We start from the raw sequence: 27,074 nt of genomic DNA, 5'->3' as shown, positions 1-27,074 counted from the left end.
GAGTAATAGAGGAATTCTTTATTCACAGGTCCATACTCTCATTTCCATTTGCAATAAATGAAATTTCCCCTAAATTTTATAAAAATTACTTTTAAATGACAATTTATCCAAGTATTTATAACATTTTTTAAGTTCTCCCTCTGCCACTTTACAAAAAGAATTATCTTCACCCATTTAATTCCCACAATAATACTATTTATATGTATATATGTATATGTATATTCCTGATTGTTTCCCATTTTACAGATGAAGAAATGCAGGTTCCCAGAGTTATGAAATCATTTTCTTGCCCATTGTCACACAACTATCAGAGGTAGATTTTTAGGCAGATTTCTATTGACTACAAAACCAGAACTCCTTCTGCTGTATCATATTACTTTCTCTTTTCTTTGATCAAGTATTTATTAAACAAATTTAATTATTTTGTAGTATGACTTAAATGGGAATTTAGATTTAAGATTTTTTTTTTAAAGCGAGTTGCCATAGCCATGTTAAAAAAAAAAAACAAACAGCCATTACCAATGTTTTGGTCCCTAAAATTACATTCCACATTTCTCAAACACATTCTAAACTGGCCAAATTTGACTATGAATGACAATCAGTGGCAGCTTGAAATGAACATGTATACTCTGATTTAGTGTATAATCTTCTAGTCAGTGAATTAAACAAATCTCTTCCTAAGTAGTTACTTTTAATTTAGCACTTTAAAAATCACTGTTTTCTTCCACATCACTTGGCTTTTCCTAAAATATAAAACATGTAATATTTTAGAAACAGACATGTTAAATCCTTTTTTATTGAGAACTCTGAAAACATCTGTAGAAGCAGTAGTGTATTTTGATTGCAAAATGAGATCTCATTATATAAGTTGCAAGTAGAGAGAATGCTAGATTGGAGTAAGGAAGGACTAATTTCTGACTTGACTAGCTGAGTAGTCTATTTATTGTTATAATCTAACACTTATCTATTGTTGCCATCGAAATTAAGGTAAACTGAGGCACAAAGTTTTGAGCACTTTTCAGGTAAGGCTTGTTCTTCAGTTGTTCAGGCACATCTGACTCTTTGTGATTGTCACATGAGGTTTTCTTGGCACAAATACTGGAGTTTTTCCGTTTCCTTCTCTAGTGGATTAGGGCTAACAGAAGTTAAGTGATTTGTACAGGGTTAGACAACTAGTGTCTGAGACTAGATTTGAACTCGAGTCTTCTTGACAACAGACCCAGTATTCTAACCAGTGAACCATTGTTCATTTTTACAGACAAAAAAGACTATCCAAAACTAGAAGAGAGCATCATAAATAGGGAAAACAATATGATTAGTTACAAATTCAGAAGCATTATAGAGTTGGGGGACAATATGGTCAACTGGAAATTTGGAATGCATAACCCCTCCTTCCATCTTGTCACATTGGTAAGCTCACTTGTTGAACAACTAGTTAGTGTAACAGCAATAACCACCCATACTTTGTTGAAGGATGATCAGTGTTGCAGAGATAACAGAACATACTCCTGGTAGCTACCTGTGTCCTTAAAGGACAACAGATTGTCATAAGGATAGAACAATTAGCAGGAAAATTGAACTTCTCAACTTAACTCAGTGTCATTGAGTGACTTAGTTTACCACAGAAGGTTGGTGGTGATACAAAATGAATCAATTTGATTTTCTTCATTTTCACTACTAGTTTATAAACGGATTACTGTCAGCATTGGTGGAGGAAATTCACATTAAATTGAAATCACTGATCCCTGATGTCTATGAACTTATGAGGTTCATTTTCTTGTATTACTTTTAGAAGCAAATAATTTTGATTCTTAGCTTTAGTGCTTGAAGGACCTCAGAAGTCATCTAGTACATTATGTAGAACTGAAAAAGAAATGGATCTCTGTAGCTGTATATTAATTTTAAAAAATCACCAATTAACTATTGATCCAGGCCAGAGTACCAGGCCTAAAGTCAGGAAGACTCATTGTGCTAAGTTCAAATCTGGTCTCTGACATTTACTAGCTAGGTAACCCTGGGTAAGTCACTTAATCCTATTTGCCTCAGCTTCCTCATATATAAAAAATGAGCTGAAGAAGGAAATGACAAACCACTCCTACACTTTTTTGCCAAGAAAACCCCAAATGAAGGGTTGGACAGGACTAAATATATTTCACAATTAAATTCTAATCTGGTCATAATATAATGAATTTTGAAGGGGCCACAAGTTTGATCTAGTGGAATCATAGCAATCAACCTGGTGGAGCAGTTCTGATGTTAAGTTGCCAGACTTAGGTTAGCAGATTTGTTGAGTAAAAATGTGTTCAAAAATGAGTGATCATTATATAGCGGAAAATAATTACTATCAAATTTTTTATGAAATAAATGAGATTTTCAAGAACAGGAGTTTTTAATCTGACACAAAGTGTTTATTTGAATAATGTTATGCACAATGATGTACAGAATGATTTCCTAGTCATGTGCAGGATATATTAAAATGATGAAGAGGTCAGAGACTTGATTTATTCCAATATTTAATTCACTATAAGGGTAATAAGTGAAGAGTTAGAATCTGATAAAGATACATCCTGGGGCAGCTAGGTGGCAAATGAACAGAGCGCCAGCCCTGTAGTCAGGATTACCTGAATTCAGATGTGACCTTGAACTCTTAATAATTGCATAGCTGTGTGACTTTGGGCAAGTCACTTAATCCCATTGCCTTAAACAAATTAAAAAAAAATCTTTTTTAAGATACATCCTGAAGAAAAATTTCAGTAGAAGACTTCTAGGAATATTTCTTTTCTTTTTTTAATTAAAAAGATTTATTTGTTTTGTTTTACAATTTGCCCCCCCCTAATCTTACTTCCCTCCCTCCACCCCCCACAGAAGGCAATTTGCCCTTCTTTACATTGTTTCCATGGTATATACATTGATCCAAATTGAATGTGATGAGAGAGAAATCATATCCTTAAAAAAGAAAATAAAGTAAAAGAGAAAGCAAGATCAGACAAGATCTTAGTTTTTTTCCCCTAAATTAAAGGTAATAGTCCTTGGTCTTTGTTTAAACTCCACAGCTCTTTCTCTGGATACAGATGGTATTCTCCATTGCAGACAGTCCCAAATTGTCCCTGATTGTTGCACTGATGGAATGAGTGAGTCCATCAAGGTTGTTGCTGTTAAGGTTTACAGTGTTTTTCTGGTTCTGCCTGTCTCACTCAGCATGAGTTCATGCAAATCCCTCCAGACTTCCCTGAATTCCCATCCCTCCTAGTTTCTAATAGAACAATAGCGTTCCATGACATACATATACCACAGTTTGCTAAGTCATTCCCCAATTGAAGGATATTTATTTGATTTCCAATTCTTTACCACCACAAACAGGGCTTCTATGAATATTTTTGTACAAGTGATGTTTTTACCCTTTTTCATTATCTCTTCAGGAGGCCCAGTAATGGTATTGCTGGATCAAAGGGTATGCACATTTTTGTTGCCCTTTGGACATAGTTCCAGACTGCTATCCTGAAAGGTTGGAGTTCACAGCTCCACCAACAATGTATTAGTGTCCCAGATTTCCCACAACCCTTCCAACAATGATCATTGTCCTTTCTGATCATTGGCCAATCTGAGAGTTGTGAGGGGGTAAATTTGCATTTCTCTAATAAGTAATGATTTAGAGCAATTTTTCATATGATTATGGATTGCTTTGATCTCCTCATCTGTAAATTGCCTTTGCATAGCCTTTAAACATTTGGCAGTTGGGGAATGGCTTTTTTTAAAATTTGACTCAGGTATCTGTATATTTCAGAAATGAGTCCTTTGTCAGAAACATTAGTTGTAAAGATTGTTTCTCAGTTTACTACATTTCTTCAAAGAATATTTCTAATCAATGATGATTCATGATGGTTTTATTGTGACTCTGAAACAATTTTACTCAATTTACTTGAGTCACATAACTAGCATGGAGATTTCCCATCCAAAAGTATATTTCAAAGAATGTACATGGTATCTTTCATAGTGATTATTTTTTTAAAAGCTTCCAAAATATTGCCATCAACAAATCTTTGGAATAAATTTGTAGGCTACACTATAGCTCCTTTTGAAAGTGTCAATGTAAAATTTTTAATATTTATCCTGGGTCATAATACTTTTTTCCTCCTTCTCTGACTTTGGGTAGTAATGACTCTTTTCCTCTCTCTATTTGGGACTATCCTTTTCAACTCAGCTGGTTAGGTTTCATTTAATTTTCATCTCTCAGCGCATCAACTGCTCATGGCCCAGTCTTCTTCTCTGCCTCTGTACATTAAGGCACCATATTTTAGGAAGGAAAGGGAGAGTGTTTCTAGAGGAGAGCCAAAGTGCTGAATGGTCTTGCATAACACGTGAGGATCATCTGAAGGAACTAAAGAGGTTTAACCTGGAAAAGAGAAGTTTTGGACAGAAAGGGGAGATACACATAAGTTTATAGATTGAGAACTGGAAGAGACCTGATGGGTTGTCTAACCTCCCCCCCCCCCCGGCCTCGTTTTGCAGATAAATCTCAGAGATTAAATGATCCATGATCATATAAGTGATCACTGGCAACCAACATATTCAGCCACTTGGTTTTCATTTAATTTCAAAATATTGTTAGTAAACCTATATATGAAGCCAGGTGTGGCAAACATTTGTCATAGTTTTATTATCTTAATTGTCAGAGAATGTTGAACACTAACATCATTGCTTTTATTACTTTATGGTTGTATGTGTAACCTCAACCCGTACTGACTTCAGAAAGGATAGAATCATCATCTTGATTGAGACTTTAGTTTCCTTGCCACTTTACCAGAATAGGATGCTGCCTGTTGGTGGCAGCTTTCACTTGCAAGTAACTGAGAACACTGGTGCTTATGCATAGGAAAATTCCAGTATAAGTTGGTTGCAAAATTGGTCAATGAATTTGTGCATCATTTTGCATAAATACTGCAAGATTTCAATCATTTATTACCTTGTAAGTAGAGCCTGCTGAATGGATATACTAGTTAGATTGGAGATAGTAAGCATTTATTAAATACCTACACTGGTGATTAAAAAAAGAGACAAAAGACAAATCTGCCCACAGAGTTAACACTAAAGGGAGAGACAACAAACAACCAAATATGTGCACCAAGCTATAAACTTTTATAAATAGGAAATAATTGAGGGTGGGGGAAAGTACTAGATTTCAGAGAAGGCTTTCTGTAAAAGATGTGATTTTAGTTGATTTTTTTCATATTATGAAAGAATCCATTGGTTTTGGATTAATTTCAGTTTAAAATTGACTTTTAGAACTATTGCTACTATCTGCATTATTGGCCCAGTTTTAATGAAAAAATCTCTAATGAGGCTGAACTTGAGAACACAGCAAAACAACAAATCCAGGCTTAAAAATGCATTTTTGTTTCTCTAGGATACTTTGTAGTTTGTGTTGTAACGGGTTAAGTATTTGGCATGCTTTTCTTCATATGGTTCCAAAAAGAAGTGTATTGTCAGTAGTAAACAAAAGTATTTAGTGATTTTTAAAAATCAAGGCAATTCTTAAACTGCAAAATTATTTGTTATTGAAGGCATTGCCAATAAAAGTGATCAGGCCTCAAAGAATTAATTGCATTAGTTTAATATTCTCCTAGACAACAAATATGCTATCTCTTGTCTTTCCATAAGACTCATCCCCAGTTAGAATCATAATATGTAATTATTTCTAACATTTATTTCTCCTACTTGGCCTTTACCCTGTATTATCCTTGTTTTTTAGAGAAGACTATTAGAATCATAAGATACTTTAGTTTAATGAATCAGCTTTTTGTTTTAGAGGGGAGAAAGAGGAAAATAAATACAAATGAAGACAAGGTGCATATGCTATATTTAGGAATATTAAGATTTGTTTTCTTTTGGGAAATACTGAGGACTTGTGCACCCCTCCTGCAGCTGCCCTCCTAGAAGGGCAGCCGTATTGTGGAAAACCGAATTGCAAAACTTTCCTCCCCCACACCCCTCAACAACAACAAAAAATCAATGGCTTGACTGAGCTTAAATAACTGACTTTTCATCTCCTTTCATCCCACACAAAGCCCTAATCCTGAGACTACTTGAGCCACCAATGTAGGCAGTGGCTGAGACCACCACTGAATGTGTCAGTCCCTCCTCACCACACACAAAACACATTGACTACAGCTTTTATGAAGTGAAATGCCCCAGAACAAGAAACTGTGAAGGAGGTGTCTTCAGTCATTTAAGAAAAAAAAAAGTTGCTGCATCTGGATATTGAGAACAAAAAGGACCTAAGACTTGGGGATAATAGGTTGGGTCATTGCTTTTATAGGTGCAAAAGGGTGGAACTGGCCTTTGCTTGTCTCAGTACCACTGACCCTTGCATTTTATTGTGTGGAGAAGTCAGGGAAAGTGTGTAGAAAGAATCCCAGCATCCTTTAGCTCAACAATAACTTTGTCATTCTGAGATGTCTATGGTTTGTTGACTCCCCCACCCACATAAACAAAAGAGACTTTCATGTACAAAAAGAGTTTACTAATCAGGTAGTCAACGACTAATTTTAAACATGTGATCCTTAATAGAGTTTTAAAAAAAGCCACAGTTAACTTCAATTGTAACATTTTTGTTATGCTTCTAAAAAAGGGTGGGGGTGTTGAGGTCAGAGCAATTTCAAAAATATGAAAACTATATCTTTGCTGCTATTGTTCATTCAACCTATCAGGCAAAGATGGATTTTCTTAATATTGGAAAGCAATGAGTTGTCATAGCTTGTTGGAATTGATGATAGCATCTAATTTTTGGACTTGAAAGACCAAGTTGATTCTAACTTATGTTGCCTCCTAGGCATGATTTCTGTTTTTGTGTAAAACTGGCTGGTTGAGATATTAAACTGATAGTTTAAGTGCCCTTAGGAAAAGAGACAGGATAAAAAGTAGCATAGTGATTAGCAGAAGCCTTCTTGTACTCTCCTCTGCATCAACCAACCAGTGATCTATTTTGTCTATCCGAGTACATTTGTGGTCAGAATGAGGTTTATAGTTTAAGAGGACATTGCCTACAGAAAAAATAAGGATTTCCTTTTTATTGATGCTGCTAGAAATCTGCATATAATTAAACTCCCAAATAATACTGCTACAATTGAGGATTATTCAACTGTTCTCTTATTCACTTGGCAGTTTCTGGGCATATTTATGAATGAATCCAAATATAGTTGACTGTGTCTATAGATGGAAAGTCAGCAAACTCTTACCCATCTTAAAAACCATTATCAACCAAATACTTAAAACATTTGTTCTGTCATAACTAATTAGAGTTAACTCAGATAATTTAAGTGGAGAAAATGTTTCCAGAGAAAAATGTAGTCTCTTTTACTATTAAAAAAATACCCACATGGTGAAAAAGTAAAAAATGTCAAGTGTCAAACTATTTGGAGTCAGAAAATGGGATATTCAGGTTTCACTTCTGCTCTTATTGGTTACAGGCTGTTGTGGCTTTCATTCCTCTAAAATAAAGTAAATGATAGAATCATAGATAAAAGCTGAAAGGAACCTAGAGGCCATCTAATCCAGTTTACAAGGAAAAAAATTGAGATGGAGGGAGGTTAAATGATTTCCCCAAGAAGACAAAAACAAGTCTCACTCTTTCCATTGTACTGTTTTTCATCCTTGTCCTGTTAGTTCAGCCCCAGTGTAACACAGGGATAGGATCAAACTTCAGAACCAGATTTCAACACTACTATTTTCCCTAACCTTGTGTAATCTAAGGATCAATACACTGAGTTGATAACAGAACTTTAATGTAAAGCCCACTGTTTATGATGAGCACTATATAGCCATAGGATATTCTTATAATTTTATAAAAACAAGTGATTTATAGGTATTCAAATTCGATTTAAATAGCCTTGAATAATACATATAATTACTTACAAAATGTGTACATGCATTTTATTATGCTTTTTGTCCTCTAAGGTGCTTTGAGGGGATTTAAATAAGTACTATATCTTCTTTCCCCTCAAAATAGGGGGCAGCATTGTACAGAGAAACAAGCACCCAGTTAGAATTCTAGAGTCCTCAGTTTGAGATCCATAACCTTATTATTAGTTGGATGGCCTTGGTAAAGTTGCAGCACTCCTCAGAGACTCAGTATGCTTGGTTGTATAGTAGTTGCCCTTTCTACCATATAAGGCTGGTATGGCTAGATTAACTAACATGATGCATGCAAATCAAATTATAAAACTTGAAGTAGTATATAAATATCAGCTATTACAATATAGGCATAGGCAATTCACAATTCATGTGTTCTCTGTATTTGTCACCATTATTTCTCCCAGTTTAAAATTTTGTACCATATTTGTTTAACCATTTCCTATTGATAGATGTTGACTTTTTTTAGCAATTTTTTATCCTCACAAAAAGTTCTGGTGTATATGAAGATTTTTCTTCATATCAGTGACTTTCTTGGCATATAAAGCTAATAGAGAAGTCCTTGGATCCAGGGGTATGAATATTTTTACTCACTTTATTTGCATAATTCCAAATAGCTTACCAAAATGGTTACACCATTTCATAGTTCCATAAACTAGTATGTCTCTTGTGCTACAACCCCACCTATCCTTTGAAATCTGCCTTTTATAGGATGTGACATAAAGCCTCAAATTTGTTTTTTGTACATTTAAAAAAAATTTATTTAAGGCAGTGGGGGTTAAGTGACTTGCCCAAGGTCACACAGCTAGGCAATTATTAAGTGTCTGAGGCTGGATTTGAATTCCAGTCCTCCTGACTCCAGGGCCAGTGCTCTATCCACTGCACCACCTAGGTGACCTCAAATTTGTTTTGATTTATATTTCTTTGATTATTTGGGATTTGGAAAATTTTCATATGGTTGCTGATAACTTCAAATTCTTTTTTGTAAAAACTGTCTATTAAGGTAAATTTTATATTCATTTAATAAATACTTAGTGACTGCAAAAACCAAGATTCCAACACTAAAAGAAAAAGCAGAGCAAACTATCCCCCTTTCTACCTTCTATTGTGCTTGTACAAATGCATTTTAAAAGTCTCATTACCACTCTCTTTAACACTGGACCATGGGTTTATTGAATGATTAGAAGAGAAAAGAACTTGTTTTGAAAAAGATGAGAGGACAATATAGGACACAAGGAGTAAGGAAAGGGAATAGCATTTATATATGTTCCAGGCCCTAAATGCTTTACAAATATTATCTCAGTTGATCACAAGAGTCAAGACATAGAGTAGATTTATGTAGATCCTATTTAAAATTTATTTTTTTAAACAAAAGGTCAGCATTCCAGAAAGTTCTGGTTTCTCATAGTTTGCAGATATGGGTGAGGCACACACACACACACACACACACACACACACACACACACACACACACACATACAAAAGGAGTGATAAAATAGAAGGGGCTCAGGGTGGGACCTGCAAAGCTCACAGGTGTGGGAAAAAATGGAACTGACCTTCAGACACCCCAGAATGTACCAGGTAATCATTAGGCACTTAACTTGCACTTGCTAACTTAACTATTGATACTGAAGGTGAAAAGCCCTTACGTACCTACATAAAAAAAGGCCTTATAGGTCTACACTGTCTCTGTTGACTCTGTTAAACCTATTGTTTACTTTTTGTTTTATTTGTCTTACTGTGTTTTAATGTATTTGAAGAAAATTATAGTCTCACTGAAATCTGTTGTTCCTCTCCAACTCTTCCTTCCCAGTTGCCATGCAGGATACCTACTCATTACCTAGGCTGGCATTCAAGTCTAGTATCTCATATGATGCCCCTCCTCATAGTATATATTCTAGTAAAATTTAGATTTGTTTATACTTCCCCTCACACTGCTGTCCCTACATAGGAGTCTCTTCCTTCTTCTCTGTCTTCCAAGTTGTTCAATTCCTATATACCTTTTCTATCCTTTGAAAAATGATCCTTGTGGAACCCTTAATAATAGTAATGATGAATTACCAAAAAAAAAAGTGCTTTAAAGTTTACAAAGTACTCTTTTATTTGAGCAGATCTATGAACGCTTATCTAAATTTTATAGTGGAGAAAATTGAGAGTGATGGAAATTGGATAAATATCCAAGTTGAATTGGAATTTAAGTCTTTTATTCTGCTAAGACCAGGGAGGAACCTTCTTGATACCCCCCCCCCCCCAGTAGATAGAAGAAGCAACTAGATCCTGTGGGGTAGAAGACTGGACTAGAATCAGGAAGAACTAAATACAAAGTTACTTAGTCACTGTCTACCTCAGTTTCCTTTGAATTTTGTTTCTCTGCTAGTGACTAAGAAGCCTGGAAATTTGCTTTACACACTTATTTAATAAATATTTGTGAAATTGGATTGAACTGAACTGAATTGAGTCTTGCGATCTGAAAGTTGGAAGGTCAACATTCTCATCTTCCTGATGAGGAAATTTTTGGTCTACAGACCCCAAGTGACTGAGTCCACCTAGCAATTTCATGACAAAATAAGATCTTGAACCCAGATATCCTGGATGCAGATCTGATTCTTTCTACTGTAGTATTTTATGATTTCCGACTATCTGTTTTAATCACTTTCAGAATTTCAAAATATCTTACATGCAGCTCTAATATGAACCAGCAGCAATACTCAGCTCAATATTCATTTACGAGATAATTTCATATTATCTCATGTTTTTTTCCAAAATCATGATGCATAAGAATCTAACAAGCACCTATATCAGTAAACAACTTGCTGATTAAAAACTGGACGCTAAGTTTTGTGTTTTTAAACTCTTGAATCATAAGTAAAATCTTGCCTTGTCTTCTTACCCAAGATGAGAAATCCTGCTTTGTTTATAAGCATATAAGTCCTATCTGCATCATAATCAATAGTTTAAGGCAATCTAGAAGATTTGTACTTATCGCAATTTGGAACAGAATAGAGTCTGACTGATGGCAGAATTAAAAGATTTCTAGTTCCTATGAAGTGTTAGAAATCTTAATTACTGTGATTTTATTTTAGTAAATAAACAGTTTTCAGCAAAATACTTACTACTGATTGAGTAACTTCAGTGATCAAATACATTTTTCATCTCTGCTCTCTACACCATTAAGAGCCAAGGGGAAGGAGGATAACAGAAAAATCTGCAAACATGCATGTTATGTTTGCAAATACATTTTGTTACTAACTACAGATATCTAGATTATAGATGTCACAAAGCCTAGAATCAGAAGAATTAACCGAATCACAGGTTTTCAGACTTGGAAGGGACGCTCTAATCCAGGAGGTTCTTAATCTGAGGTCTATGAGCTTGTTTTATAATTATTTTGATAGCTTATTTCCTATCCATTTTAAATTTAAAATATTTAAAAATAATAAATTTTGAAAAAATATTTTAAATTTAAAAGTATTATTCTGCAGTCTGTAAACTTCACCAGACTGTCAGAGGGGATCATTGACACACACTAAATATGTAGGCTTAACTTTGCTTCCCTCTATATAACAATGATAATGCTAGTAGTAGTAGTAGTAGTAGTAGTAGTAGTAGTAGTAGTAGTAGTAGTAGTAGTAGTAGTAGTAGTAGTAATAATAATAATAATAGTTAGCATTATAGAACTTCAAAATTTGCAAATCACATTTAACTCACAATCTTCACAACTCTGTGCTATGATTATTTTCCTTTTGACTGAGGAAGAACCTAAGGCATCTAGCTCAGCAACACATAACTGATAAGTGAGATAAGATTTGAACTCAGATCTTGATTTTGAGTCCAGAACTCCATTCTACAAATAAGCTTCTTTGAATCCATACTACAGCACATTCAACAATTTTTGGTTCTATTACTCCAATGAGGTAGCATGCATTTATCTCTTAAGACAGACCATGCCTCCTTTGGGCAGCTTTAATTATTGGGAAGATTTTCCTGACATCAAACCTAGTTTGCATGTTCTATCTATTTCTTGCAGTTCAGCCTCCTGTGGCCAATCAGAGCTAATTTAATTCCTTTTCTACATGACAGTCCTTCCTATACTTGAAGACAAATATTGTGTCCCTTCTGAGTGTTCTCAAGGCCAACACCCCCAGTTTCTTTAAATTATCCAGAAATTATATGGATTATAGGACTAATGCCATTTTGATGACTTTACTGGAATGTTCTTCTTAAACTAGGGCTTATTAACTTATTTGGTGCCATGGACTTCCATTGCAGTATTTTAAAGCTTATAGACTTTCAGAATCATACTTTTAAATACATAGAATTTCAAAGGAAACCAATTGTATTGAAATGCAACTCTGAATTTTTTTTTAAGGTTTATTATTAGGGCAGATAGGTAATGCAGAAGGTAGAACACTGGCCCTGAAGTTAAGAGGGTCTGATTTCAAAATGTGCCCATAGATATTTAATAGCTGTGTCATCAAGTCATTTAATCCCAATTGTTTTAAAAAAAATTTTTAAAGTTTATGAATCATAGGGTAAGAACCCTTGTAGAGCCAGACACATTTTTTTTTCAAATGCAGTCTGTAGATACCCAGCTTTCTGATAAATACCTGGAAATACAAATGCTAATGGAAGAAGATAATATCTAAAAAGGAACTGGAAACTATTGGAAAGTAAGGAAGGTTCTGGAGTGGAGTGGGAACAAAAGATCTAGAAGTAATTTGGAGAAGTCATAAACTGATCTGGGTTGTGACTGAGCATGATCAGTATAAGGTTTTTTCCTCATATGGAGGACTGGGACCTAACTCACCTAACTGATTAGACCAGGAGCCTAGAAGGGGAGAGATTATCAACCTAAAGAAGTCTGTCCTCTGGAGCAGAGATCGACAAGTAGTCTAGGAAATCATAGACTGACTTTGGAGTGAGCATTACTTCCAGATGGAAGTTCATGGATGAGTTCATCAATTGGAGGAAAAGGTTGTGGAGGTAGAGGTTTTTATTATTTGCACCATCACCTCCTTATTTGTGGAATCTATGAATCTCACGGCTTTTCCAGATTACATATATGACCTTATCACATGGTCTGCTCACTGATGAGAATTTTTTTGGAACTAATTACTGTCTTCCAATTTTATCTGTCTCTTATAATTTTGGGTCACTGAAATGGGATAAGAATTCTGACTGCATGTTACTGTTTTAGTAAAACTTGGGATATTTTAATAAAACCTTAACTTCTTTGGGAGTGAATGAAAACAATAACTTTGCACTGATAACTTGACATTTTTGGCGAGTTTATGAAATAAATTGCAGCCAAATTTCATCAGTACATCAGTGAATATATAATATTATTGGTCCTACTTTTAGATTATAGTCTTTCATGGCTTCTCATCTATGAAGATCTTACCTACACCTTCCCCTAGATTCTTCAGATAGGCTGATTGTCTGTGATCATTGTTTCTGATATTTACATACTATCTTTTATATTTTATTTTGTGCAAGTCATCATTAGCAATGTTCTTCAATCTATTTCTTCCTCCCTTAAATATTTCCATTATCTTTTAGATTATCTCAGTTTTATTCTTTAGAGATTGGACTGTTTTATTATTAACAACTGATTAATCTCACCAGAATATTGATATCAAAAGAAAAAGGCTTCTGTATCACAGTAATTTATGATGAATTTTTTGATTAGAAAACAAACTAAGGGAGTATAGACACAGCAGTAATCCATGGTTCATAATTTTTTTTTTTTTTTTTGTATCAGGGCCCATTTGGCCATCTGGTGAAATTCATCATCCTCTTCTCAGAACAATGTTTTTGAATCAAAAAAAATATATATTAATAGGGCGGCTAGGTGGCGTAGTGGATAAAGCACCAGCCCTGGAGTCAGGAGTACCTAGGTTCAAATCCGGTCTCAGACACTTAATAATTACCTAGCTGTGTGGCCTTAGGCAAGCCACTTAACCCCATTTGCCTTGCAAAAAAAAAAAAACCTAAAAAAATATTAATGATTAAAAAAAGAAAACTGTTCAGTTGAAATACATTTATCAATAATTTATTTTTTATTTATAAAATTTCCCTCAATTACATGTTAAAACAATTTTAATTTTTTTTAAAGTTTTGAGTTCCAAATTCCATCCCTCCCTTCCTCCCAGAAACAGTAAGCAATCAGATATAGATAATGCATGTACAATCATGTAAAACATTTCCATATTAGTCATTTTGAACAAGAAGACTCAAATAAAAGAAAAAGAATGAAAGAAAGAAAGTTAAAAATTACATGCTTCAGCCTGTATTCAAACAATATTAGTTCTTCCTCTGGAGGCAAATAGTATGTTTCATCATTGGTCCTTTGGGATTATATTAGATCATTATATTGTTGAGATTAATGAAGTCATTCACAACTCTTCATCATTACAAAAATGCTGTTACTCTATAATGTTCTCTGGGTTATGCTCACTTCTCTTTGCATCAGTTCATGTAAGTCCAGGTTTTTCTGAAATCATCCTGCTTGTCATTTCTTATAATGCAATAATATTCCTTCACGATCACATGCCACAGCTTCCTTAGCTATTCCTCAATTGATGGCATCCCTTCAAATTCCAGTTCTTGGACAACATAAAATGAACTGCTATAAATGTTTTTGTACAAATAGCTTCTTTTTCCTTTCAAAACTAATTCACAGATCTCAGATTAAGAACCTTTGACCTAAACTTTTATCATAGCTTGATAATAGCAAGGAAGTACTGATGATGACAGCTTGGCCTTCAGCTCTTTGGATGTTAGGTTTCAAATATCAAGTTAGATAAATTGGAATGGGGCAGCTTGGTGGTACAGTGGATAGAGCATTGGCCCTGGAGTCAGGAGGACCTGAGTTCAAATCCAACTTCAGACACTTAAGAATTACCTAACTGTGTGACCTTGGGCAAGTCAATTAGCCCCATTGTCTTGCAAAAAAAAACAACCCACAATAAAATAGATAAATTGGAATGAAGACTTGATAATACAAACTGAGGGGAAGAACTGTTTAGTGTTTTAGGAATTCTGAAAATACCAGCCTGCTTTCCCATTACTCTGTTGGGTGTATGTATTTTTTAGCCAGATAAACCACTGGTACATATATAGGCCATTGTCATAAAATTTTCATGACAGTTAATGAAGTGAAGAAATAAAGACAATTTTGACTTGAGTCATGTCAATATAATTAAAAGGACAATATTTCAGTTTACCAATTTAGTGTTATATCACTGAAACTATCAAGGAGTTCCTAGAATAAGACAAAAATAATAATTTGGCATTATAAAGGATCCAGAATAAAAATGTAAAACTAGAACAATGGCATATACTAGATAAGCAAGACCCAGAAGGAGTTAAACAAAATGTTTTAACAAAACCAGACATTCCTGTTTGAGTGAAAATAAGTTCTAAATCAATCACAAACTTAAATATATAATGTTGTACAGGATAATTCATTAGTTCCTTACAGCAGTCTTTGGAGAGAGTTGCTATTATTTTCCTCATTTTACCTAACTAGTAAATCTCTAAAAAGATTCAAACTCAGGTTTCTCAATTCCAAGTCCCAATCTCCACTTATTGCATCACCTAGGTACCCAAATTTAAAAAAAATCTCATACTAAAAAATAAATAAACATGGAGAACAAATAGTGGTACCAGAATTATTGAGAAAGAGGAAAGGAATAATTATAAAAGATAAGGTAGACAATAATAAATAACAAACAACTTTTGCACAAAGAAAATAAGTAGAGGAAGAATTGACAGGTGCAAAATAACTTTTGCGCTAAGTATCTAAGATATATGAGTTTGATATCCAGTTTGTGAGTTATATTTCCATAAATATGTAACTATATGTACACAGGACAAAAATGAAGTGAGGAACTGATTAATGTCTAACTTAGTATCATTCCAAGCCCAAAGCGTACTTCCTTCCCTAACCCTTTTTCCTACTCATAAGCAAATGTAATTCTTGAGGTTATTTTTGTCATTTTTGTTAAACTTTTGTTTGCTTGCTAGTTTTTGAAGTTTTCTGCTTGTTTTTGTGACTAAGGAGACCTGGGTTATAAAATAATCTTTTTTTCCATGGTGGGAGGGAGGGAGAGAGAGAGAGAGAAAGAAAAAAGGAATTTCTTATTAACTGTTCTAAAGGCATGTGTTATACTGCTCTTTATTAGTCATATGGTAAAAACTAAACTAGTTTTTGTTTATTTTCCTAAATGGTTATAATAATAGCTTAACAACCTGAAATTCTAGGTATTAAAAAACAAAGTATCCAAAAAAATAAAATAAACTTCTTTTCTCACAAAGTTACTCATTGGAATATTCTTAAGGTAATCTAGCTGAAGCTCTCAAATGAAAGAAACCTCAGAAATTATATAAGAACCAACAAGGGTCATCTAGCTTTCAGTTTGAAGATGTTCAACGTATGAGAACCTACCATGTCCTAAGGCCGCCCATTTTACTTTTGGATAGGTTTATTGTTAGAAATGATTCCTTTATATAAAACTGAAATTATCCTTTCCATAACTTTGGGGCCAATCCCCCACACCCAAATAAAGCCTAATCCTTTTTTCTTTATGAAGACCTTTAAAATACTTCGAAAAAATACTTTTGACAGCTTTAATGTCCTCTCCCTGGTTTATTCTTCTGTCGACTAAAAATCCCAAATTCTTTGAATAGATCCCTTTATGTTATGATTTCTTAGTTGCCTTCTGCAGGATATGTTCCAGATTACCATCAGTACATAGGGGATTTTATTTTGTTTCATTAGGTTAGTAGTTTTAATGGAGAGATCTCTGCTTATCTATACTCTCTCTATTCAGTCTGGTTTATGAATGCAAGAACTTTATCTTTCTGAAGAGTTATCTCACAAGTCTCTCGACTACTTGTAGGAGGTAAATTTCTTGGAAAATATTAAAGGTCAGGTCTTTGATTTGACAATAACTATTCCCATTTGTAGCATGTTTTGTGAAATATTTTTCTTTCTCACTTCTCTCATAACAACCCTGAGAAGCAGACCATGGAAATCTTATTATACTCATTTTACAGATGAGAGAGGTCCAGATCAAACTACTCATAAGTGACATGATTGGATTCAAATCCTCATGTTCTCAATCTGTAGACACTCTTAGACCCACCTCTTAGAATACTTGATTTTCTTCCGAATGCCCAAGGGCTACCTGTTAATGAAACCATTCCTTCAGAAGAATGCAGTTACCCATTTGTCTCTGCCCCATATCATCTATTTTTTTTATCCATATTGTGAATATAGTTACGTAAGTGTAATTTCCCCACTCTGCTAGTACATTTTTAATAAAATAATGCTGATGTTTGGGGCTTTTTTTTCCAGTGACCATACTTGAACCATGTTCTGTAATAGTGACTCTTAGAAATAGGTCTGAATCATCTGGGTCGTGTGGATCTGTTGTTATTTTAATAGTCTTTGCAACATCTAATGAGTATAACTTGGAATCTGGCCTAAGGGATTTTCCATTGTCAGACAAGTAGCCTGGAAATTAAGGGCTCTTTGTAGTCACTAGGGAACTTGATTATATAACATGAGAGGAGAGGATGAGATTAGTTTCAGGAAAGTCTTTAGGTGACTGGGCAGATAATTTTAACAGAATCTATTGTCTTTTGCAGTCCTGTTTTATTTTGTTCCTTTATAAGTAGCTAGTAGTGAATGTATTATTTGCTTCTCTTCATCTACCTTCCACCATTAAATTCTAGAAGAAAGTCCTGCATAATTTTGTTTACTTCTTTCCTAAATGTGACTTGGCAACCTTAGAGTAATTTGCTCAGATCTGGACCCTTGAAAAGGATCTGATTTTGACTTAATATATTTTTCCCTAGTTATCAAAAAAAAGGGGGTAATTTCATATTTATACATTATTTTGCTTGAGGTTTTAGCTAGATATTTTAAGATAACCTCCTGGTATTCTTTTTTCATCCAAAGGGATCAGAAATTTTATTGCTTTGCTCATTCAAGACATATAATAATGGTGGTCTTAAATTAAGTTTTAAAAGGAACACTGAACCAGGAGGTCGTAGACCTGGATTCTAATTTTCACACGAACTTTGGGCAGGTCATTTAATTTCTCATTGCCTCAGTTTCTCATCAGCAAAATGTAGACTGCATTCCACATCCTCCTATCTAGAAGAATTATTGTATTGATCAAATGATATACTGGATCAGAACACCCTTGGATCTCTAATCACACACTTTCTGACCCATTTTTGTTTCTTTAGTTGACTTGGTTTTTAAAGACAACCAATTGAGTACTGCCTTCTATCATCATAGAATATTAGGAAATAGGAATCCAGTAAACTGTCCTTAACTATCCAGTGTCTAGCAAAATCTCTCCTTTATGATTCAGTTTGCCAGGCCGTTACTCTGTTCCTTTGAGACTCCTCATCCACATTGGCTGGTGGTTGGTGGTTGATGATTGGTGAATGGTGGTTAGTGGCTGGTGGACTCTTTTCTGACCCCTTGCCTTTCTGCACAGTACCATGCTTAATGTTTATTGAATTAACATTAATTGAAATAGATTGAGGGCCCCTACCCTCTGAGTCCCAAATCTGTTCTCTATCTTCTTCCAAAACTCTACACTGATAGTTTCCAACCTTCTCTTTCTCATTTTTTAAACTTGAGAAAATATATGATAAAAATATGCTGGCAATTCAGTAATATTTATGCAGGCATACCTTGGAGATATTGTGGTTTAAGTTCCAGACCACCACAATAAAGCAAATATTTCAATAAAGGAAGTCACACAAATTTTTGGTCTCTCCCTACATATAAAAGTTATGTGTATACTATGCTTTAAATCTATCAAGTGTAATATAGTATCATGTCTAAATGAACAATGCACATATATTAATTTAAAAAATACTTTAATGCAAAAAATACTAATCATTAGAACTTTCAGCAAGTTGTAATCTTTTTTTTGGAAGAGGATCTTGGCTCATTGGTGGCTGTTGACTGAAGATAGTTGCTGAAGGTTGGAGCAACTGTGGCAATTTCTTAAAATAAGACAGCAATGAAGTTTGCAGCATTGATTGACTCTTCCTTTTCATTTATCTGTAGCATGTGATACTGTTTAATAGCATTTACCCACAATTAGAGTTTCTTTTAAAATTAGAGTCAGTCCTCTCATATTTTGTCATTGTTTTATCAATACTCTTCAATATTATTGTGTTTCAGAGAAGGGGAGACCTGAGGAGAGCAAGAGAAACCAGGGAATGTTCAGTCAATGATGTTATCAGAGCACACAAAACATTTATTGATTAAGTTTGCCCCCTTATAAGGGCATAGTTCTTTCCCCAAAACAATTACAATAATAACATCAAAGATCACTGATCACTATAACAGAAATAACAGTCAAACAGGGCTGAATAACTTGTCCAGGGTCTCATGCCTAGTAAGGATCTGAAGACAGATTTGAACTCAGGAAGATGAACCCAACTTTAGGTCAGATCCTCTATTTATTATACCAACCTTGCTGTACAAAATTTACCAAGTTTTAATTTGTACTATTTATTATATTCCATTTCCCTCATATACAAGGGTTTCCTAATCACAAGTCTTTCTAGGAAAGAGGTTTAACTATGCATAGAAGGTTAAATTATACCTTTTATTATGTATTGTTATGACGATGATAAAATGTCCTTCAAAATGCTTGTTTCCATCCGAAAAATTCTTAATCAACAATCACATTTGTTATTATTGTTTCAGACTGTTCTGCAAGTAATTGGCGTGGTAGCTGTGGCAATAGCTGTGATCCCATGGATAGCAATCCCTTTAATTCCACTTGCTATTATTTTTATTTTTCTTCGGAGATACTTCTTAGAAACAGCTAGAGATGTGAAACGTCTAGAATCTACAAGTAAGTAAGGAAAATCTCAGTTAAGATGGCTTAATAGAATTGACTTATGTCTGTTCTATAATTTAAGAGACATGCAGCATTTTACTTTGAACTTGTGAAATTTGTCTTCCCAGATGTTCCTTAAAGTTAATAAATATTAGTTCATATCTGGAACCATATCAGATAAAAAGGATACTGATAAGAGGTTACAGGAATATCAGTGAGGTAGAGATGATGAAGAACATATTCTAGGGGCGGCTAGGTGGCACAGTGGATAGAGCACCGGCCCTGGAGTTAGGAGTACCTGAGTTCAAATCTGGCCTCAGACTCTTAATAATTACCTAGCTGTGTGGCCTTGGGCAAGCCACTTAACCCCATTGCCTTGCAAAAAAACTTAAAAAAAACACATTCTAAAAAAATAAACATTTAATTTTGAGTGAGATAAAATTTGTTCAGAACCCTAGGAGAGGATCAGTGAGGAGAAAAAGAAGAAAGATTAGAATTGTGCCTATTAGCTGAGGTTCATGAACTAGTCTTATGCCTCAGGAAACTCTTAAGGACTATAACTTTACAGAAGAGTTGCTGTTTATGCATTAGTACAAGTTTCCATACTGGGAATTCTTTATATGGATGTCATTTTTTTTAAATGCACGTATGTTTCATTTCATGAAAATCAAACGTTTATTGACAAATAGTTTAGAAAATGCTATCATTAGCCCACCACCTCTATAGCAAAAAGCCATAAACTTCCCCTAGATAGTACACATGATGCACTGGCAAGGATCAACAGCAAGTTGTATAATTAGTCATTTTTTTATTCATGTGGCTTTTCAAAATTATTTTTAAGGACCCTTGACCTTAAGAGTGTTGTACTGTTGTTTTCATTTTTCTGATTAAAATGCAAAATGGAATGTCCTAATTTAATATATTTCTTTGTTAGGTGAAAAGAATAAAACAGATGTATTACTATTTTTCACACTGAAAAGATCTTTCTCCTTTTTGGCTAATTGCAATTAGCAGGTGCTAAGCATTATAGAGAAGTTAAATAGTAAGTTATTAGCAGTACTGAATTTCACTTGGATCAGCTTTTAAACACCGTATCACTCTCATTGGGTTTTCTTCACACATTAGATGGACCTTGAAAGAAGATCCTCAAAAAAAAGAGCAGACGGGTTAAATGTATAATTTACTTAGCTAATAAGTAAACTCCATTTTTAAATGAGACTGTGCTATAATATATATTACCTCATAACTTAGACAATCACAAAAGAGGAAAATAAGGGAATGATCTGTAAATAATACATAAACAATAATAATAATAATAATAATAATAAATGTAAATAAAATAAGGGAAAAATTCTCATAAATCGTTGACCCATACAGCCTTTTAACAAACATTAGCTTAGTGCTGTTTATAGTGTATTAATGGAGAAGCATAATTTTCTTTTGGGGGGATTTTTCTATTTTGTTAGTCAACATTCAGGAATCAAACATTATAGATGATTTAGTTAGTTTCTTCCCTTTTCCTTTCTGATTTATCATTTGATAAAATCCTGAGCTTCCTTTCAGAGACTACCAAAGATTTGTGTAGATGTTCCTTCCCACAATGCAAATCCCAACACATTCATGATTGCCCACCATATGTCATTCTCTTATTGTCTTCCTAATTTTTTCAGAGAGTTGGGGCTCTTCAATCTTGCATTGATGTGAGTGGAACCTGGAGGTTTTCCTTAGATAGAGACCATCAATCCATTCTTGAAAAATCTATTTTTTTTAATAAACAACTCAGTATTCTCCTAGACCTCCTTTCTTTGGAGATATACATGTACAAGAATAATTAAAATCAACATTCTATACTTCTCCCCAAGGGTCAGTGGTTGCTCCCTCTAGGATGGGATGGGACTGCCTTAACATACTCTATTTGTCATTCCTTGGATGAGAGAGAAAGAGATGAAAACCTGTAGCTGAATCATGGCTATTTAGTAGACTACTAGAGATTGATGTACTGAAGGAACGAGAGTTATTGAACAGTATTTGGAAAGCAAATCTTTTCTTTAAAAAGTTGAAAGAAACAATCTGCCAAGTAAAATGATATCAACTCCCAAGCCAAAATTAATTTCTAAAGAATAGTAGGACTTATCAGGATTTTTCATGTTTATGAGCCTTGGCCTTGCAATTAAGCTTGTGTTCCAATCCTGAAAAATGTGCTAGGAGTATCTATGCCATGAGGAAGACGAAATGACAGAATCAGATTTCCACCTAAGCAGTCATCAAGGCTAGGTCTCCCAGAGTTAAAGTCATTTCTGCTGAGTAGGTTGTGTGAGAATAGATGCTAGGACAATACCTGGATACTCCTTTCAGAGTGACCTATAAAGTTACTGTTCAAGCATAGTGTGCACAAAGGAATCCTAGATGGATTGTAATTTACAATTGAAAGTCATCTGAATAGATTTTGGACCAAGATGTTCTAAGTAAATCTGTTTCGTCCAAAGTTTGAGGAACAGTCTTGGGAAATAAACTTTGAAAGTAGAGCAACCACTTCACTTGCACCCAGGACTATTCTTTGCCAGGTTTGATTCATTAAAAAAAAATCCCTTCATTTAGAAACTTCTTTAGCTTCCTATTCTCCCCCAAGTTCCTTTAGGCAAGTTCCTCAGCCCCTGCTCTGATTCTTATTTTTCTCTCTTATAAAATGAGGGGTTGAACAAAATGATTGCTAAGAAGCCTTCCAGTTCTCTTTGATTCTATGACTGGTGGAGCTGAGCAAGAGAACATGGAATTATTCTGCCTGAGTGAGTTAACTTTCTCTCTTTGCTTTTCAGCCCGGAGCCCAGTATTTTCCCACTTGTCATCTTCTCTTCAAGGGCTCTGGACTATCCGGGCTTATAGAGCTGAGCAAAGATTCCAGGAATTATTTGATGCTCATCAAGATCTTCATTCAGGTCTGTACATCTTTGGGAACATTCTTACAAAGGATGAATGATCTGCCACCTGTTCAGGTTGTGACCTCCCCACCCCGGTGGCCTTCACTCTTTCCTCGTTTGAGAGCTAACATTTTCTTTTGTCCTTTTCTTCCTGCTGTAGCTTTCTTCTCCCTTTTTCTGTGTCTTCCTTCCCTCCCTTTCTCTGGCACCCCTCTTCACCTTGACACCCCTTCCTTTCCCTTCTCCTTTACTGTTTTTAATTCCACTTTCCATAGTCAAAGTTTTCTTCTTTCCATACAATTTTTATCACCCCCCCCTTTCCTGATAAACTGTCTTTATATGTAATACAATTTCCCTTCAGGGGCAGCTTCTTAAGAATTAGAAAAGCTACATTTTGTCTTTTAAGGAATATTATCTTATTTGATCAAATGATGTTAAGAATCAAGTATTACAATCTCACTCTAACTTATAAATAAACTAAGACTCATTGAGATCATTTTCCTAAGTGGAATATCCAGAAACATCCAGAATCTTCTCATTTCACAAACCCATCACTCTTTTCCAATGAACCCTACTGTATCTTAAAAACTTGTATGTTGAATGTAGGCAGGAAATCATTTCTGCAATAATTCGATCAATATTATGTGTCAGACATCATTGCATCAGGTTCCAGGTCCCTCAAAATGGTGAAAGGTACAACAAAGCCTTTTCTTAAAACAATCAACCTCTAATGATAAAAATCTAGTTCCTGAATCTTTTATACACTTCATATTCCATATGCTTTAGTCTCTATGTCACTGACATTCAGTCCTTGACAAAATTTCAAAAGGTCTTCCAGCCTAGACTTATTAATCACTGCCCTAAAAGAAAAGATTAGGATATAGAAATAAAAATGATTCATATATAAATGTTAAAACTCCATTATTTACTGTTTTTAAAGGTATATAGTTAATTTTAACAAGATTATGACTCAATCATTTTAATTTACCAAATAACAAATGTGCAAATTAACCAAATTAATTTAATTTAATAAACCAAATTTAACAAAACTTTCTTATTGTTCTTCAGATACCTATTGCATAAAGGGTAGTACCAAAGTAGTAAATAGAGGGTGACAAAGAATGTGTTGATAGCTTCCTCACTCCTAAGAAGTTTACATTCAAAATGGGAAGAAATATCAATGGCAGCTTCTCATAAAGTGCCATAATTCATGATGAACATATTTGAAAAACAATTGTTAAAATTAACTCTTTAGTTAAACAAATCTTGTTTTGGATTTTGCGTAGTTGTGTAACCATGACTAAGTCAATTTAAGTACTTTGAGCAGCTATTTGTTCATCTCTAAAATACAGATAATCTGCTTGATGGTGTTATATGTATGTTGTATGTTGTATGTGTATATTTAAGATAATGTATGTAAAGTGTTTTGCATACTATAAAGCTCTATATAAATTTGAGTTATTATTATTATTATTATTATTATTATTATTATTATCTGCTAACCCACTCATTTGGTAGGGGAAGAGACAAGAACTAACTTAGCCAAAAATTATGCAGTTAATGAAACTCAAAGTCTGTTCTAGAATGAATGGAAAGAATATTTGATAACTATGTCCAGTACTCTTCTACTCTTTTTTAGCTTACTCAGAAAACTCAGGTTTTTATTATGCAACTGTGACTTCTGTTAATGACCTTTAGCTTCAGTCTCACTCCATATATTCACTCAATCCATTATACAAGGTCTTTGCACCAAATGATATAATTCATACCATATATATTGTCTTGTGTTAATTAGCATTTCACAATCTTCAGAGGTCTCTCACATTTACCAAGCATGGCTTTTTTCTGAATGATTTATCCCACTTTCTGCTAAAATCCTAGGAAAATGTATTTTCTGTAGCCCAATCAAATAAAATATTCTCACACTTCATTTACATCTAATTCTTGATTATGTATTCATTATTCCCATTGTGATTTGTGTATTTAGAGGCTTGGTTCTTATTTTTGACTACGTCCCGATGGTTTGCTGTGCGTCTGGACGCCATCTGTGCCATCTTTGTGGTAGTCACCTCCTTTGGTTCCCTGGTTCTGGCCCAAAGTAAGTACAGATGGGATGAACTATTTATGGTATGATTACAATTTATGGTTGTGTTTACAGTTACCCAGTGAAACTCCCGCCTCCATATTGAAATTCAAGTCCTGTACTGTTTGGTCTTTCATGGATTGCTACTAAAACAATGACAAAGTGTTGTGTTAAATGTGAGGCATGGATGTGGTTCAGTTGGATGAACTACTTTGTGGTCTGCCTTTTCCTTTTATCTTTCTTTGATTTGATGAAGGCAACCAAACACAAACTGAGTTCCCTGGCAGATGGAGCATTGTAGACGTGTCTGTTTGGAGGTGGAGGAAGAAGAGTCAATCCATTAGTACCATATTCTGCTTTTAGATTGTATCATTCTCCTACTTAAATAACTTCCCTATTATGTCTATTGCCTCTTTGGTAAAATACAAATTCTTCTTTTTAGCATGGAAAGCCTTCCTTAAATTTGGCTCCAACCTATCTTTTAAGATTTAGTATATATTATTCTCCCTCATGCATTTTTCATTAATGACAAATTAACTTTCTTGTTGTTCCCCTTACACCATATTCAATCTCGCTCCTCTCTCTGCCTTTGTACAGAATGTCCTCCACTTTACTACTAGAGGTCTTTCCTGTACTCCACAATTGTCACTGCCCACAGTGCCCCCTTCACCCTCACATAATCCTTGTCTGCCTTGAGGAAAGAAACTATCTCATTGCCTTTGTATCACCAGTATCTAGTTCACTTCTCAGTCCAGAACAGGCATTTAATAAATTTTTGTTGATTTTAGTTTAGTTCATTTTTTGAACTAATTGTACTTTATTTTAATATTAATTTTTAAAAGTTTGAGTTCCAAATTATCTCCCTCCAGCCCCTCTTTCAACCATTGAGAAGACAGACAATATAACCTTCTTTAAAAAACAGAAACACAAATAATATTTATTGATATATTTATGATTTTTAAAAAACATATTTGGAATCTTTCACTTGTATGTGACATAAATGAAATAACTGGGCTTTGAGGTGATGATCAAATTAATTTTATTTCCTTTTCTTCCTCATCCTTTAGCTCTGAATGCTGGGCAAGTTGGGTTGGCATTGTCCTATGCCATCACTCTCATGGGAATGTTTCAGTGGGGAGTTAGACAAAGTGCCGAAGTTGAGAATATGGTAATATTTATCTTTATATTCTTAGCCTTTTCAAGTTGCCTTGCTATTAAGTGACATAAAAGCATTTCTTGTTGAAAATATTAAAACTGTTATTTTTACATTGTGGCTAACAGAGTTTTTTAGATCCTTCTTCCATCTGTTTAAAGTTAATGCAAAATAAAATGTAATACATCTTTTTCTCAGTCTTCTGTGTGCTATGTCAGCAGGTTTTAGATTCATCACAAGCTGCCTTCAGATGTAATAAATTTCTCTGTAGGAGGCAGGTTCTGAAATCCTAGTGAGGTTATTACTAAGCCTTTTAGAAAACTATGCTTTATTATTTCTTAATGAGCTGGCACTCTTTTCTGATATAAAATGATCCAATATTTTGAGCTTATATTCAGGGGAAGGTGATTATCTAATTTTTGAATAATGATACCTTTTAAGTTTTAGTATTTCCTCTAAAAGATTAAGAAAGAATACGAAGAAGTGTTGAGTTGGCTATTCCAAAACAATACAAGGTTGCTGAGGGCTGAAGTGAAGTTTCAGAAAGAATCTAATTTTAACAAAATATACTATAACTGTCCCTGACATGATTACAGATCACTAGGTGGTGATCTACAAGAAGCCTTTCCTTTGAGAGTTAGGGTATCAAACCATCAGATTTGTCTTGAATAAATCAAAACTCAGTGATGACTAAGGGTTCTCTAACTTTTTTTTAATATTCTACTGGAGGTGACATTTTTTGGAGGTGACTATAATAAATTTGCAGCATAATAGAAATTCATTAACTTTTTCAAGTGTGATGTAAAATCATTTTCTAAATTTCCATCATTTACTATTAATTCTTTTATAGGTCTAGGTTGTTTTCCCCTGTTGAAGATAAGGTCATTTGAAAATGAAGTTATTATTTAGCTGTGGACATCTTATTTTATTTTTTTTATTTTAATGACAGCTTATAAATTCATTTCATTGAAAACTATGTTAGTCTTTAGTAACCAGAAAATTTTTCTCCTAAAAAAATCTAATTTAGGGGTGCAGCTAGGTGGCGTAGTGAATAAAGCACCGGCCCTGTAGTCAGGAGTACCTGGGTTCAAATCCAGTCTCAGACACTTAATAATGACCTAGCTGTGTGG

At 34.2% G+C, this 27,074-nt stretch overlaps 1 protein-coding gene across 3 annotated transcripts in view; it reads left to right on the top strand.

Moving 5' to 3' along the window:
* Positions 1-27,074, top strand: part of ABCC4 (ATP binding cassette subfamily C member 4 (PEL blood group)) — a 273,974-nt gene that overhangs the window by 181,858 nt on the left and 65,042 nt on the right. For all 3 annotated transcript variants that reach the window (XM_074191906.1, XM_074191904.1, XM_074191905.1), the window contains 4 exons: positions 19,655-19,805; positions 22,607-22,726; positions 24,696-24,806; positions 25,859-25,959. In XM_074191906.1, coding sequence (XP_074048007.1) covers positions 19,655-19,805; positions 22,607-22,726; positions 24,696-24,806; positions 25,859-25,959 — 483 coding nt within the window. The remainder of the gene's footprint in view (positions 1-19,654; positions 19,806-22,606; positions 22,727-24,695; positions 24,807-25,858; positions 25,960-27,074) is intronic.

Source organism: Macrotis lagotis, chromosome 6 (genome assembly GCF_037893015.1).
Source record: "Macrotis lagotis isolate mMagLag1 chromosome 6, bilby.v1.9.chrom.fasta, whole genome shotgun sequence".
NCBI lineage: Eukaryota > Metazoa > Chordata > Mammalia > Peramelemorphia > Peramelidae > Macrotis > Macrotis lagotis.
Note: the sequence above shows the minus strand (reverse complement) of the source record. Positions and strands in the feature narration are given on the sequence as shown.